This window comes from Thermobia domestica, chromosome 4 (genome assembly GCF_964235325.1).
Source record: "Thermobia domestica chromosome 4, izTheDome1.hap1.1, whole genome shotgun sequence".
NCBI lineage: Eukaryota > Metazoa > Arthropoda > Insecta > Zygentoma > Lepismatidae > Thermobia > Thermobia domestica.
This window is the reverse complement of record NC_137457.1, coordinates 8,558,329-8,571,438: the sequence shown is the minus strand read 5'-3', so window position 1 is coordinate 8,571,438 and position 13,110 is coordinate 8,558,329. Positions and strand designations below refer to the sequence as shown.

Here is a 13,110-nt window from a genome sequence, read left to right as displayed (position 1 = left end):
TTGTGTCCCCGGAGCACTCGCAGGGTCCCAAGCGGGGTCTAACTCAAAATTTGCAAATAGAACCGGGGGTCAAGTAGCATATTGTATGAAAGCTATTATTAAATAAAAGAAGTTAGAACAAACCTCAACTTTCTACGATAACTCTGTGCAACCGGGCAACTGGTCAATATGTCAATACAACTTACACCAGAAAATCTATGGCTACGCTTCTAAATCCGTTAAATTGGGACAATAACCAAACAGAAAAACAGGTTTGAAAATGCGAGGTATTAAAGTAAATCAAATTGCTGCAGAATCTCTCTCTTAAAAGCACCCTTCGATATATTTTATTTCTGCACCATTATTCCAGTTTTCTCCAACCCCACTCCTCTCCAAGTTGCCTCACAGTTTCAATGTTACTCCTTTTCGTCTTTACCATCGTGTTCTCGTTCAGCAAATCCCCCGATAGTAATTTCATAGTGCAATCTGTGAATTTGGGGTCCCGATGCGCGAAGCATATACCGCTGCCATTTGAATTTCTCACCCTCCACGACGATTGCGATTGACAATGTATCCTTTCTCTTCTGGGACACGAAATCCAATGGTCATGGTTATTCTATGATCCATTGGTCATTTGAAGTCACACTTATACTTGGATAAGCTCCGTTGTGCGACTCTGTGAGAGACTGCAGCAATTTGATTTACTTTAATACCTTGCATTTTCAAACCTGTTTTTCTGTTTGGTTATTGTCCCAATTTAACGGATTTAGATGCGTGGCCATAGATTTTCTGGTGTAAGTTGTATTGACATTTTGACCAGTTTCCCGGTTGCACAGGGTTATCGTAGAAAGTTGAGATTTGTTCTAACTTCTTTTATTTAATAATAGCTTTCATACAATATGCTACTTGACCCCCGGTTCTATTTGCAAATTTTGAGTTAGACCCCGCTTGGGACCCTGCGAGTGCTCCGGGGACACAAATTTTTTTATTCAAATGGTGCTGTGCTCCCCACACTAATTTGATATGTATTCGCTGAGTTTCCTTACTCGACCGTTTCCGAAAAATCTGACCCGGAATATGACTTTGTGAAGTACATAGTATGGAGCTCAATTTGTAACTTTTCACGCTTATATCTCCGCAACGGTTGCGATCGAGGATGTATCCCTTTTCGTGTTATGTTCTTTTGGGACAAGGTATCCAACGGCCATAGTGTCGACTCGAAGTCAGAGTTACACTTTGATAGGTTCTCTCGTAAGTGTGATGAAACAAAGAGAAGATAAATATTATTCTTACATCAGCATATAATACAGTATACCTGGTCTTAAAACTTACATTAGACATTTAGCTTTTCACTATCTTCAAATGTCTCGTTTAGTTTATATATATATATTCAGTCATTGTCAAAACAATAACGAAAACATGAATCTATTCAAAACCAAGTTACTTGGGTTTGTTTTGTAAACTAAATGTTATAGCTTATATAAAGAGATTAAAACAAGAGGATTTTTTTTTCACTGAGATAAATTTTTAAGTATGTTTGCATTCATCAAAATTCCGACCCTTAGCCTTAATTAAGCTTTATAAATTTCAGAGATTTGTTTGGTGTATTTACCCAAATTTTGCAAAGCTGAGGGATTCAATAGCTTTGACGTGCATTCTCAAGTCTTTTAGTAATTCGTGGCATATATTTACTGATCGTACTTATTGTTCTTCATACAAGAACTCAATGGATACGAAATCCGGTGACTGTGGCGACTATTCTATTTGTTAATGATGTAAGTGTCGTTTTTCACAGAAGATAATTAGGACATAGTTTGAATTTATGTTTAGGATGTAGTATTTGTATGTAGTTCTGTTTTGTAGTATTATGTTACTGCCTGAATTTCAAAAACACGTCTGAGCTCAATGTTTAGTTTCACCTCTAGAAAGATAAGTGTGCCTCCAGAATCACTAATCAAATTGAGTGTTTCCTCATTGAAGAAGAGAACATAGCCCCTTTTTTCTTTGGTGCCGACCTTATGTTGTTGGTGTCGCCGATGTGCAAGTTTCCACGAAATAAAACATAATGATCAGTAAACAAATATACTACTACTTTACAGTTTTCGAGCTACGGTGGCGCATGACATTAGCCGAGTTCCAGTCCTCTGGGAATTGAATTCTCTGTTTGACTACGTTTCTTACTTTGCAAGTTTTATAATAAACCATTCGTCTTCCTCTGTTGTAATTGGCAGTATTCAACAATCACCTGTGAGTCCCACAACATTGAATGTAGTCCAAAATACTCTTTATGTACTAGAAATAACGCTTTGGCCAATACCAATCTCATGAACCTCACTCGTCACAGCATCCTTTATCCAATGTTCCGACGATTTTTTGCTTTGTAATATAACACATATGTTGTCTCTGGTCCGTATTATTGTGAATAACACCACCATAAAGAGCTATAACAGCTCTGAATAATACCAGTTTTAATCCTTTCATTCAACCGTATTAGGTCGACAAGATCATTCAGTACTATGGCAATGATTTGCCACATTTTCATACACTTTTGCAAGTCTAGGACCTTTGACATGCTGCGTGGCTTTCATATATATATAGAACATTCTAAGTTAATATTAATGTGTACCTTCTAATCTAATTTAACATGTCGAATTGAAATTTGTGCAGATATAGCCACAAGACAATCGATTAACGTACGCAGAAATAGCAACAAATATGCAGTGCTTAAACTCTATATATAAATATATAGCATTAAAATGACACTATGTCATAGTATTAGTTTTCTGGTTTATGCACGTAGCATTACTTTCCTTCCATTAAGAAGGAAACGCTGATGTCATATTATAGTACTACGCACTTCCAATGTTATCACCTTCAAACAACTTTTACCGGTTTTTAAACTTAGCTGATTACAAACGTAATGCCTCATCGTTTAAGCTATCTCCTGTAAAATACGTGCCACTACTTTAAGAAGGTCCAGTTAAAGTAATAGTTCTTATTGTACTTTCACACTGATTTAACAATGGGTCATATTTTAGGTACTATAGAATGTTGAAAAAGTAAAGTGCGGCAACAAAATAATTACCATTTTTGTGTTTGTTCCAGGCACCATAATCGTGATTACCATCTGGAAAGAAAACATTGAATAAGAAAATATTTTTACTAACTATTAACAAACGGCTATTAACTACTCGAAGTAAAAATAAACACCAAATTCAAATACAACTTCTCTTAGCATTAAATAGCTTCAATGTAATTTTGGTATGTTAAGTATCTGATCGTTTCCACATTTTAGCCCTCTTAGTATGTTTTCTTCAATACATGCCTGAAAACTCTCTTCCTTTTTAAATTCAGACTAACTTGTCCTCTGTTCAACTCGACACTATCATTGGTCACATCGTTCAAAGCCACGTTTCTGTCTAAATGAAAGTGTTACGAAGTATAACAGTAAATATAGGGCGTAGACAAAAAAATCTAAAAACACTTCATACAGGACACGTAAGTTTGGCCCTCCACTGTATAACACGTGTTGCGGTTGCCGATCATATTTAGTTTTCAAAGTATCATGTGGACCTTCCTCTTCCGTCAGCAGTAACCAGTTCACCTGTGAGTGTCGTGGTGTGGCAAAATGGGTGACCTGACAGACTTCCAAAGAGGCATGATCGTTGTTTGGAGCTTCAGTGGCAACAGTGGCGGACATTGTGGGGGTATCGAAAGGCACTCTGTCCAATGTCACGAGGGCATACACAATTCATGGGCAAAGGACGTCTGCAAAGCACAACAGTGGTCGAAAGACAATCCTGTCAAATATGGACCAGAGGGTATTAAACGGATTATAACAGCTAAAAAGAAGACCACTGCAATGAAAATTACGTCTGAACTCAATTCCGGCCTACAGAACCCGGTTTCATCGAAAACAGTGCGACGGAAACTTCATAAAATACAAATTCATGACAGGATCGCTATCGTCAAACCGGTCACAGCAGTAAATGCGAAGAGGCGTATCCAGTGGCGCAAGGACCGCAAGGCGTGGACTCATGAGCAGTGGAAACACGTAATGTGGTCCGATGAATAGACCTTCACCTTGTTTCCAACAACCGGTCGTGTTTACGTATCTAGAACACCATCGCAGTCCTATGATACAGACTGTCTGCTCCCAACTGTAAGGCATGGGGGTGGTTCTGTTACAGTATGGGCAGTGATATTATGGTTTTCTGCAGGTCCCATCATAGACTTGCATGGAAGGATGAATGCTAAGGCGTATGAGGCCATTTTGGGGGACCAGGTTCTACCCATGCCCAAAATATTGTTCCCTGATGGTAATGGCATCTACCAAGATGATTTGGTATCCTGTCACGCTACAAAAACGGTGAAACCATGGTTTGAGGAACATGACCAGGAGCTATTACACCTCCTCTGGGTCCCACAATCACTAGGTTTGAACATCACTGAGCCATTGTGGTCTGAATTAGAAAGACGTTTTCTGTCTAATTACCCTCTACCAGCATTCCTTACTTAACTAGGCATTTTTTGTAGGAACAATGGTACAAGATTCCACATACCACGATTCAGGAACTGTATACGCCCATTCCACGTCGGATCCAAGCTGTTTTGGACGCAAAAGAAGACCCCACACCATACTAGGTATGATTTTCACACTTTTGCAAACGTTTTTGATTTTTTTGTCCAACCCCTGTATTTTTTTACGAAATAAAAGTATTTTATTTTAGTTAAGCAGCTTTAACTTGAAATGTGGGTGGGGTTGGATGAAAGGTATGTTCATGGTTATTTTTGTACTTTGTTGATAATTTTATGCATTAGATGATACCTTTCTTGAAAGCAAACACTGATACAAACAAAAGATTTGTGAAAAATGTACAACGATTGGTTGATAAGCAACGAGCTGATGAACAGCGATTGGCTGTCTTTCCAGACATTACCATTGTATGTAAATTTACATTTAGAGGTTCATATATCTAAAGTCACATTCATACATGGAAGTAGACCATTCTCATAGCTGTAATAAAATATAGTAATTATTTGATATTTTTGCGTAGCTGTTGCTGTATTGAACATAAGTATGCACTGGAATTACATAATAATACATCATCAGTTCCTCTAAAAAAATTGAGATTGAGGGACTCGGAGAAGGAAAAGAAAAACGCCACTTAGGTTGAAATTGAATTATTGAGTTTAATGTTGCTTGGTAATTTTATTTGGAAATGTACATCCAGATGGAAAAATATGATTTTAGATGTGTATCATTGTATTTACAAAGGAAGAAGCTATATAAGAATATAGTTTCAATTCTGAAGGTACTTACAGGGTGTTTTTAAATATGGTTCGTTACATTCTAAACTAATTAAAGAAAACATTACCAAATTCATAGAGTTATACGGTAAATCATGTACAATATCCTCTAATGCCAACCATAAACAATGTTTTCAACTAAGCCCAAAATAACATTTTTAAAATGTAATTATATGAGATTATTATGTACTGAAACCTCAAGAAATAAAATAATTTTTCTTCTCTCCAGTAAAAGTTAAACACAAACTAAAAATATGCTCAGTCATTGTTCTAGTGAAACTTTTTAATCCTCTACGTGCCCCACTATTATTGTTTCTAATATATAATAAAGAATATCTATATTCTTAATGTATAATTATTTTCGAATATTTGTATTTTAGTTTGGAACTGTTTGCTAAAAATGTGCTTTTTTGTTTAAGAATGCATTCTTGCAAGTACTGTAGGGTTTCCAAGGAATACTTACAACTTTCATTTTTGTTCCAGGCTTCATAATTGTGGTAAGCATCTGTGAAACGAAGACAAGGATTAATAAGTCATTATAGAATGAAATGTAAATTAGTAATTTCTACGATCACTAGTTCAAATGTCAGTTCCAGATAAAAAATTAGGAATTACCTTAAATATTAATTGTTTTTATGGTAATTATTTTCATATGTATCTAAATGAGATATATTTGATTGTTTGGACATTTAATTCTTTTGTTTTCTTTCTATTAATTGTTAAATTTGAAACACCTTTTCTTGCCACAGTTCTATTTCTTTCAGTTCATGCTGTAGTCAGTGAATCACGTCAATATTATGTGATCATGTGAAAGCAGTATGTGTACTAATTTTTATACCGAACTATATTTTATTTATTTTATTTATTTATTGAACAATTTCCCAGATACAGCATAACTTTGCCATTTTACACAGGGACATGCTAACAACAAAAAAAAAAAACAAGACAACAATAACAACAACATAGAAAAAAAGAGTGTAAAAGTAAAACTATTCCGTCAAAGCTCGTTTAATTGCGCTTTCAAACACTGGGTAGTTCGAAAAAATATCCACATCAGTTGTTACTTGATTATAACTGTTTGGTATTCTATAAAAAAGAGACCTCTGTATAACAGCCAACCTAGGACGGGCAAGATGGAATAGGTGGGTATTCCGAGTGATGCGGGAAGGGACACGTAAGGATAGTTCCTGAAGTAATATTTCCGATCTTAAGGTTCCATTAACTATTTTATGTAGATATTTCAGGTCAGAGATAATTCTGCGTACTTCAGGAGTCTGAATATTAAGATGTCGCAAGAGCTCCTTCTTAGATAATATTCGAAGTGCAGGAACACGAAAACGGACTATAGCAATGAAGAAATTGAGAACAGAATCAAGTCTGGAGAGATGTGTAGGTGCTGCCATGGCCCATATGGGAGAGCAGTATTCAATCTTGGGCGCTATTAAAGTCTTATAAAAATTTGCTAATGAAGAAACAGTGCGTAGTTCGGTGAATCGATAAAGAAGTCCCAACATGCGCATTGAATTCTTTAGTATTGAGGAGATGTGGTCAGAGAAGGTGAGTTTTGAATCAAAGATGACACCAAGATCGTTATGACTAGCAGAATGTGTGATAGGGGAATCGTTGATATGGTATGTGGAGGGAACAGGAGACTTTTTCAAAGTAATAGTAATACTGTCACATTTCTTACTGTTGAGTTTCAAGTGCCACATTTCACACCAGCGTGTAAGGTAATTTATGTCTTCCTGTAGAGCAATTGTGTCATGGAGACACGATATTTCTCTGTATAACTTACAATCGTCAGCAAAAAGCAGAAGGCCACTAGGTTGAGCTGATAAGTGCGTGTAGAGATCATCCATATACAGGACAAACAGTAGAGGCCCAAGTACACTCCCCTGAGGCACCCCTGAGATCACGGGTTGGGGGTTAGAAGTCGCCCCTGAAAGAACAACCCTCTGTTTACGGTCCTTCAAGTAGCTTGTGATCAGAGAGAGAAATTTACCATGTACATTAAATCTATTGGAGAGTTTATGAAGAAGATGAATGTGACTGACAGAATCAAAGGCCTTCGAGAGATCAAAGTAGATAACATCTAATTGAGTATTGTTATTCATACATTTGACTGCACAGGAAAGAAGAGTACTTAAGTTTGAGAGACTTGAGCTTTTCGGTAGAAAGCCGTGCTGAGAACTATGGATGTAAGGTGAGGTGAAATTAAGTAGCCTGTCTTTAGTTATTTTTTCGCAGATAATTGATATTACAGAAAGAAGAGATATTGGCCTATAGGAGGATACATGATCTTTAAGTCCTGATTTATATATTGGGGTCACGTGAGCTAGTTTCCAACTGGTGGGATAATACCCTTCCTTGAAGCATCTATTAAATAAGATAGATAGAGGAACCGCAATAACTGAAGCAGTTTTGTTGAGAAAGAGAGGACTAATTTTATCAGGTCCAAGTGATCTATGTGGAGATAACGGTGTGTGTGTGTGTGTGTGTACTCATTTCGTACAGTCACACGAATGACTCTGACTTCCAACTTATAAATGTTCTTATATATTTGCTTACGCTCGAAAGATGAAAGGTAATCTGAGATAATTATCTTTTGAGAGCTATAGCAATAATTTGCGTGTCCTACAATGATTTATAATTAAATTAGTTCGTGCTAAAAACAGCTACAGTCCCGAAAATTTCGAAATTGACTTAAAATCTGATTTTTGTTTCTATTGGGTACACTTTTTCCAAGAATAAAGAGATTCGGTTTCATTGGCCTAACATTTTATAAACAGTTGTCAACTTCGGTTATTCCAGGCAGGATGGACATGAGTCAGTGATTATCTATATTTTGTATGTTAGTGACAATAGCTATTAATTCCGTCCCATTCGGTTGATAGACCTGCAACGAAGGGAATCTGGCGAAACGTCTTAACACATTTTTGTGTTGAAAAGAGCACAAACTAATAACTAAATAAAATTACATGTATACAGTGATTCGTGTATAATTTACATGTAAGAATTACTTTAGTCCATACCAGAAAGATTTTTTTTGCTTTACCATGACAATGAGCATAAAACTGATTTCCTATACAGCATTAGAATAATATAGTTTTTATCTATACGGGGAAAGATGGTTCTTTTTCATTTTGTAGTTTCAAAATTGCAATGTTTTTTTTATTTTTGTAAATTAAATTTGTTTGACTAAAGCTCTTTTTGCATTAATTGATTCAATTATGGTTGTGGGTAATATGAATATAATTATGAATGGTAGGAACAGGTTACACTATTTAATAACAGCTGTAAAAATGGAATTGAGAACGCATTGTTTGAATCATTGTGTCTTTTAGTAAAGATTGATTTTTATCTCAAGAATTGGTTTATGCAGCTGGGGTGATTTTGTTAAAACTCACAGATTTCATTTAGTTCTAGAATTTTCAACTGAAACTTGATGTTCACCCGGCTTGTGGCAAATGATCAAGAAGAGATGGAAAATGTATGTTTATTTGTTTAAGTTCATCTGTTGTAACATCGGGGTAATTACGCCTTAAGAAAAACAACAGGTTTTCACCAGTGCACCTTACAATTAGAATGAGGTTTTGTACTTTTAAAGATAAAATGTAGAAAACAAATTAAGTGTTAGTGAGAATACAAATTTACTTGTTAATGGTAACACCTATTCTTTTAGTTTCGTCTACATCTCATATTGAGTAGTAATCATATTTTTTAATATTTATTTTGTGTCTATGGAAGCAGAGCACTTTTCGCAATACTACAAGACATTGTATCATGTTAAAATGTTCGCTATACGAAAAGATGTTGAAATTTTGTTTTGCCCCAAAGCTCTATTAAATACAAGTGGTACAACACTTCATTGTATTTTATCAAACCCACTATTTTCACTATACGCTCTTAAAGGAATATTGTCTCTCACATATTTCTTTCCTTTTCATTCATAATCTATCCATTCATATATTTAAACACATACCGCCGTATGCAGAGTCATTTGATTAGCGTCATACTAAAGGACTGACTACTGCAGGAAACGTATGTTAGTCGCACTCTTTAGTATAGCACTAATCACGCGTCAGGACGACTCTGTATAAGGCCCATAATATTTTATCTTGTCCATATTCAATTTACTTTGACTTTGTGCACGACATATTGTGTTCTTTGGAAAAAGGGCTTATTGGATAGGGCATCAATTTTTTTTAAATCTGTTGAAATAGTATATGTGTCCGAAAACATATTTCATACATAATTTTTGAAAGTGCTAACTATATCAACACCTTTTGCAATTCATGATTTACTTCAAAAATCTATTCAGTAACAGTAATACAATCTTTCACTAGCGTTTTTTCCAAACACCGTTGTGCCATTTTGCTTATAGGTTCTTTTTCCGCAGAACGTATCAATTAAAATTTTCTTGGAGTATTTCTTGGAGTAAGAACAGGAAAGAGTAAGAGTAAAATCAAATTTCCAGAGAAGAATGTTGGATGAAGAGGAGATGAATTAATAAAAGAAATGGCAATCAAAAGATGCAGCAAAGATTAAGATATCAAAGTAATGAAAAATGAGCTTAATGAATATATCAAACTTCAAGAAAAGATCAGCATCCCTATATTCGCTGAGTTGTCAGAAAGAAAAATTGTTAAAACATAATTTATGTACGTAATTTGATATAAATTTCGAAAAAAATCTGCATTTTCAATCATAACCGTGTTCATATACCAATGTTTTTTTCTGCGATTTCCTTTCGTTACACGCTAGTAATAATACACTGGAACGCACACAAAACTTCACAATCCTTCTTTTCCAAGACGTAGCAATAATTTCGTAAAAATCAATTCAGTTCTGAATAAATATAAAAAGAAGAAAATATGCAAAAAATACGAAGTATTATTATACTCTTTTCCACTTTTCAGTTTTGAAAATAAATCTTGAGATTTATTTGACGAAATCATGTATTCTATAAAGGCATTTTCAATATCCGAAAGAACGTTAGTAGAAGATTTTTTTACGCTAATACGGTAATATTCAGTAAGAATACACCTTTTCGTGTCTTTTCCTAAAAAGAGGATCCTCCAACAACTCACAAAAATCAGAGCAATTTAAAAGCTCTGTCTCTCTCCTATCTGCAATGGGAAAGAAAACCTATAGCAGTGTGTCTCTTGTTAATGCAAACTTATGTCTGATTGTGTCGTTGAGGACATATGAAGAAATACTTCTAAGTTGTTAACTTCCATTACTGGTGAGAAATATTCAGCGCGAATGTCCATAGAGACTTCTCAGTTTTACTAAAAATTAAAACGTATTTTAAGCCATCTGTATATATTTTATCAAGTCAATTAAAAAAGTACTTTTAAATTAATTAAAAATAAACCGTTAGTTTTACTGCAAATACCGAAAAGGTCAAATCGCTTGACATACATAAAAAACTAATTGTCTTGCAAATTCAACTTAAACTTTTGTTATTTCTAAGACACCTACAACATAATATGACGTATTATCCCTTATGCATTTAGAATAGGAAATTCCTTTATAAAAGTTACACACACTAAGCATGATTTAAATATTTCTGCTTTGTTTTCCTCCTCGAATTTCTTATTCCATTTTTTAAACATTTGCTTGTACTGATTGGAAATTTCGGTCACTATCATTGGCACTTTCTGATAGAAAATAAGATTTTATGCTCCCAAAAGAAACAACTATATATATATGTACACATATACTTCTCTTACACTTAATGATAAATATCATTTCTGTTTTGTACACAAGTGATTGTGCAAAAGTATTAAGTCTAATAAAGTAATAATTACCAGTTTCGTTTCTTCCCCACGCATCGTAATCTTGCCAATCACCTGAAAGTAAAAAGAAAAATTGATTTTCCATTAAATTATTAATTTTAGATGGATAATGACTATTTAAAGCTCTAGATATGTCGACTTCAGTTAGAAATGAAGGATACAGTTAAAGATAATAAACATAAAAATGGCACTCAAATTCCTGGGAGAACTAGCACATACTGTATTCCGTGCAACAGTAGGAAGACGTCAAAGTAGAACAAAACGATTTTCTCTGCTATTCGTGAAACAACTACAAAAAACGCCTCAAGGTTGTTTTGATTACAAATTTAAAAAGAGCAATAAGTTGTTAGCAGTCAAATGGAACAAAAGTAGCTCCGTCACAATAACAACGAACTACAATAATGTTGTACTGTGGGACACGCATCCCATTACCGTGAACTAGAAAAGAAAAACTGTAAAATTACTCAACTCGTATAGGGTAAAATTATGGTAAGAGCATCATATATATATGTTGATTTATATGATCGGCGTGTTTCACAGCATGCCATTCCTACTAGAGGGGAAAATGTGTTACGGACCTATAGCAATTCACATTCTGGTTATGTATCTTAATTTTTATTTTCTTTACAAAACTATACACGCGAAAGTTCATCGTTAGCTGTAAAACTTGAGACGAGAAATATTTTATAAATTACTTATCTGAAGGCGAATTCCATACGACTCAAATTACTCAGTTCACAATTCGCAACTTCTCAACCACACATTAACAAGTTAATATATCACTAATATATAACAGCAAGAAACAGTTTGTGAAACAGCCAGACAGGGGTTGTGTCTAAGTAAAAAGAATGCGAAGTATACTCTCTCAGCTATTGGAGAAAGTTCTGCTATGCGCTGCTATGTGTTCTAAATACTTTCTTCCTTTTCATTCGAAGGAAATTTAATGTTGTTCTAATGGAAAATTCACATGTTAACTTGTTTGTTTTTGTAAAATTAGGTTTGTATTGTAATCCAAATATTAACATTACCATATCGAGCACCATTCTCTAGTTCATTCACAAATACAGTATTTATATATGGAGCGACACTACATCTAGGTTTGTAGTTTTATTTAATATGTGTCTTAATTACATCCTTTGTAACATATTTGTGGGACTATTGCAATAGAAATGTGAAAACAATTTTATAAATTTAAATATTTTTTATATTTTATAAATTCATATATATATATATATATATATATATATATATATATATATATATATATATATATGAATTGGAACACTTGTTCAGTATTTATGAGCATCTAAGCAAATATTTGAAAATTTACAAATAGAGTTACTAGTGAAACATTTTTTATTTACTGCAGACAATTGTGCTTAATAACTAAAATAAATTCTTAAAACAAGTTACAACATAGCATTACCTGCATTATTAGAGAGTGCTAATGATAGTATACTAGTGTTTGTTGGTGGTAAAGCTAGTTTAATAGTACATTTCCTAAGCAACGTAACTTAATAGAGATTACGAACGATTAGGAGTTTGCGTTAGATACAGACAATATATAGATATTACAATAATCTTAATTTTTCCTTAGTTGCTATTGCTTTGCATATAAATGTGTCAGAAATTACATGATAAACTTCTGATAAAAGTAAGCTAAGATGTAAAGAAGAAAAACAATTAAATATTGATATTATCTTTTGTATTTTTGACATGTTTCAAGTCTTATTTTAAACATAGAAGTGAAAAATGCAATTTGAGATTCAGTGAGAGAAAACGTGAGGAAAAACTTAATTGTAAAAGAAAGTTAGCTCCATATGTAAGGTTTGGTACGACAGCAATGATTTTTAGAAATATGTAAAACCTAAAACAAAGAAGTTAATTGTTTCAGCAGCAATGAATCTTTTTAGAATCAAAATTTAATTCTGATAGTGCCATTTAGAGTATGAGTTGGAAGAGTTATAGAATATGAGATACGCCATCTATTAGATATGTGAAAAATTCATTACAACCTCCC

At 34.0% G+C, this 13,110-nt stretch overlaps 1 protein-coding gene across 1 annotated transcript in view; it reads right to left on the bottom strand.

The window, feature by feature from the left end:
* Positions 1–13,110, bottom strand: part of LOC145683623 (uncharacterized) — a gene marked incomplete at its 3' end in the record, with an annotated part of 551,164 nt that overhangs the window by 44,967 nt on the left and 493,087 nt on the right. The window contains 3 exon segments of the mRNA XM_081754960.1: positions 3,065–3,106; positions 5,753–5,794; positions 11,103–11,144. Of these exon segments, the coding sequence (XP_081611086.1) occupies positions 3,065–3,106; positions 5,753–5,794; positions 11,103–11,144 (126 nt within the window).